The sequence below is a fragment of the Neolamprologus brichardi genome, chromosome 13 (genome assembly GCF_056152115.1).
Source record: "Neolamprologus brichardi isolate AB-2024 chromosome 13, ASM5615211v1, whole genome shotgun sequence".
Taxonomy (NCBI): domain Eukaryota; kingdom Metazoa; phylum Chordata; class Actinopteri; order Cichliformes; family Cichlidae; genus Neolamprologus; species Neolamprologus brichardi.
In genome coordinates, this window is record NC_142116.1 from 28,895,981 (window position 1) to 28,899,680 (window position 3,700).

General features: G+C 41.8%; 1 protein-coding gene across 1 annotated transcript; it reads right to left on the reverse strand.

The window, feature by feature from the left end:
- Positions 1–1,006: 1,006 nt before the first annotated feature.
- On the reverse strand, positions 1,007–3,019 carry LOC148100027 (uncharacterized). Its single transcript, XM_087849807.1, has 4 exons — positions 2,890–3,019; positions 2,510–2,577; positions 1,640–1,666; positions 1,007–1,555 (listed from the first exon to the last, which is right to left on the reverse strand). The coding sequence occupies exons 1-4, from the start codon at positions 3,017–3,019 to the stop codon at positions 1,007–1,009; spliced, it is 774 nt and encodes a 257-aa protein (XP_087705933.1).
- Between the last annotated feature and the right edge of the window lie 681 nt (positions 3,020–3,700).

The window sequence follows — 3,700 nt, forward strand, 5'->3', positions numbered from 1 at the left end:
TTAATATATCAGTCTACTCTTCATTCTATCAGAAACAGTTATCATAGCTTGTACATTTGCTTTTTACACATATATGTAAGCATTGAGCCAAATTTAGTAATGCCAACATATTAAAAGAACAATATTTGTCTCTTATATATATATATAATACATCTATATATGCACTGTCAAAGATACTTGTCTTTGAGTGAAGATTTAAGGTGATAGGAAATATAAATGACTTCAACTTGAATCTTTACTGAAGCTCAGTGTTTGACACAGAGTTCACTCACATGAATTTCACTCACATGTGCTGTACCAGTGTACCTGCACATGTGATGTGACAATAGAAGTGATTTGATTTGAGAGTTCAAACTCACTGCTGTAATAACTAATAATGATTAATATAATAACTATAATATTGGCCATTTCATATTTACACTGACTTTAGTCTCATGAACAACATTAACTAATTGTTATTTACTAGCTAATCTTAAATGACTGTTTAGTACAGAAATGAAGCCCAATAATCATGTTTTACAGTCCTGTGGTCTCAGCCTCAGATACTTATTAAATCACACAAAGCTCATGTAGAAACAAACAAATGAACAAAATATGTTCTCCTTCATTTCTGTCAACCACACGTTTCTAGCTATCATGGTTGCTAGGCAACCCGGGCAGCACCACGGAGGCTAGACCGTCCCATTTCACAAGCCTCGCACTTCCGGGCCTTAGCGGTCTTTGAGTACGCGGCCCTTGAGGACCGTTGAGGCTGCGTACTTTAAGGCTGCAGACCCTGAATTGGGATACAGCCTTGGAGTGGTTAGTTTCCTGAGCCACAAGGAAACTTGTGTTTCAGTTTGCCATCTTAGGGAGAAATCAACACACATGGGTGTATTTCCTTTGTTGCTGAGATTTATTGATAAAAACAGTACAAAAAAAAACCAAAACAAAAAAAAAACAACCATTTGTACACATATTTACAAATAATAATAAAAAAGTGAGTACATTTCAACATTTACAGCAATCACTCACAATCCTGGCACTGCCATGGTATCTGTCGTCTGCATTTACCACATGTGTATCTGTAGCAGTGAACACATCGCACAGTGGCATGATTGCTCTTGCATTTGTGTTTGACCTGACACATGGCTCTTTTTCCAGGGCTAGGTGTGGAGGGTTGTGTCCGAAGCAACTGTTCTTTTTTTGCCTTCTTCCCAGCCACATGAGAGTGAGCCAACTCTCTTGCAAGCTCCACCAGGAAGTCTACTCGTCTTTCCTTCGTCCCAGTGCATGCTTGATACAGCACATGTGCATTCAGTGCTGCCATGTCAATCATGTTATAGAACACAGCAACTGGCCAGCGCCCTGTTCCTCTGCGGACAGTGTACTCCCGCACCATCTGGTCCATCACATCCACGCCACACTTTGTGGTGTTGTAAAGGGTGACAGTGTTTGGCTTCCTTTTGGTGGTGTTCTCAGTCTCAACCACGCTGTGCATGCTGCTAAGAATGTAGACTGTCTTGTTCCGTCTGGCCACATACGCCGTCAGCGTGGCATCAGAGGTTGAAAACACCTAAGAAATAAGATAAATTGTTATTTCCATTTTTACACACAATGAAACACATAAACATAGAACCACAAAAGACCTGCAACATACCTGAGTGGTGAATTCATTGCGATCTGTCTGTCTAGCGGATTGAGGAATTTCCTGGCGAATCTTGTTGACTGTGCCGAGGATGGTGGTTTTCCGTCTAAGAAGTTTTTGCGCAAGTGAAAGCGATGTGAAAAAATTGTCCGTGGTAACATTTCTGCCCTTGTCTAGGAATGGTTCCATCAGCCTCATCACTACATTATCAGACATTCTCTCCCCACTGGGACGATTGGGGTCCTTGCCAAGATATGGGAAGACATTGCAAATGTACTTGGATTTTAGGTCGCAAGCCACCCAAAACTTGATCCCAAACTTGTCAGGTTTACTTGCAATATACTGCAGGAAACAGCACCGAGTCTTTGATGGGAAAAGCTGTTCATCAACAGTGATATGTAGACCAGGGTTGTAGCACGTGATGCAGTTGGTGACAAATGATCCCCACACACTGGAAATTGCAGCGAACTTATCAGTCTGTACTCGATCACTGCGGGTGGACTTGTCATCAAAGCGTAGGTGTTGCATGATGTTTTGGAAGCGGTTTCGCGACATAGTTCCAATGATCTGTGGGTTTCCCAGGTTTGCTGACCAGCTGTCACGTAGTGATGGAACCCTAGCAACCCCCCGCAAGATGACAATTGCAATAAATGCCATTAGTTCAGGGAGCTCCATAAACCAATGAACATGCTCCATTTGCTGTGCATGTTGAATAGTCCATTCTTGAATGCTACGAAGCATGTCAAGAGTGATGAAACACAGGAAGCTCTGAAGGCGACTCGTGATTCTTTTCCTGGCCTTAGCCGTTGGCTCTCCATCTGCAGCGTACGCTTCTATTGGGGTGAAAGGGAGAGAGGTCCCCACCTGTTCTTCACGCCACACTGTGCCATCTTTTGCTGTCTCAGTCCCCAAACAAGCTCTCTTTTTAGGTGGAGAAGCAGTCTCCTCATCTGCAGTGTGAACAAATTCAAATTGTGAGCAATGGGAAGGTCAAACGAAATCACAAATGCATGCATAGATACTAATTATAATTCCAGTATCTCCTCCTCTGTATCGGAATAATGTCTGAAATATCTTACTTACTACATCCACTTACTTGTTTGAAATGAAATAGGAAATGATATGAAATGAAATGTCTTCCTAAATAAAAAGATACAACTAGAGTTAGGGCTACGAGCTAACCCTAATCCTGCTCTGCTTTTTTAGTATTTTTCACTTAATTGTTTGAAATGAAATAGGAAATAACATGAAATGAAACTAACCGGAAGACTGATCAGACAGCCCTGAGTCCGAATCCGGCTGAAATTCTAGGTCTTCTCCATCCGAGTCACAAGGGTTGACTTCACTCAGGATCATTTCCAAGTCCTGCTGAGTGGTGAGTTTTCTCTGCATTTTCTTTCCTTGGAGAGGAGGTCCGTACACCACAGAATTCTTCAGGGCAATGAAGGATTAGGCTGAGTGCAGTGAGATTATATCCACCTCAACACAAAAGGAAGTTCACAGCTTTTAGCCCCCCCCCCCCCCACAGACACACACAAACACAAACAAAGAGGCAGTTGGCAGTTAGAAATCAGCAATCATTCACACACCCCCACTCCCCTCCAGAATTCTCAGGTAACGAACTAATTAAAATATGAATTGATGCTAAAAGAGTAGCCAAGTTAGCTTCCACTTGGCTGGCTGACAGAGGGTTAGAAAAGTCTAGGACTTCTAGTGTTAAGCCTAATTTTAAAAACTGCTAACTTGGATCTCAGGGATCCAGGTGACCTTTGCAGTTTCTTTGAGGTCACATCTGCAAAGTAAGCGCATCTTAGGCACGTTGAGATCAATGGTTTGTGCTGCAGCTCATAAACCACAATGGTTTGTTTTTATTTCAGCTAAAGCTGCCACTCTGAGGGAAATGAACTAGCTTGCTGCTGGTTATATTCAAGGGTCAGTGAACTTAAAGGTAAACGTACAGTAGGTTCTAGGAATAACCAGAATGCACAAGCTTAATATAAAAGAGTATTTAAATATTTCTGAATATTTTTATTCAGAACAGTGAGCTTAATGCAGAGTAAACATGCAGAAAAC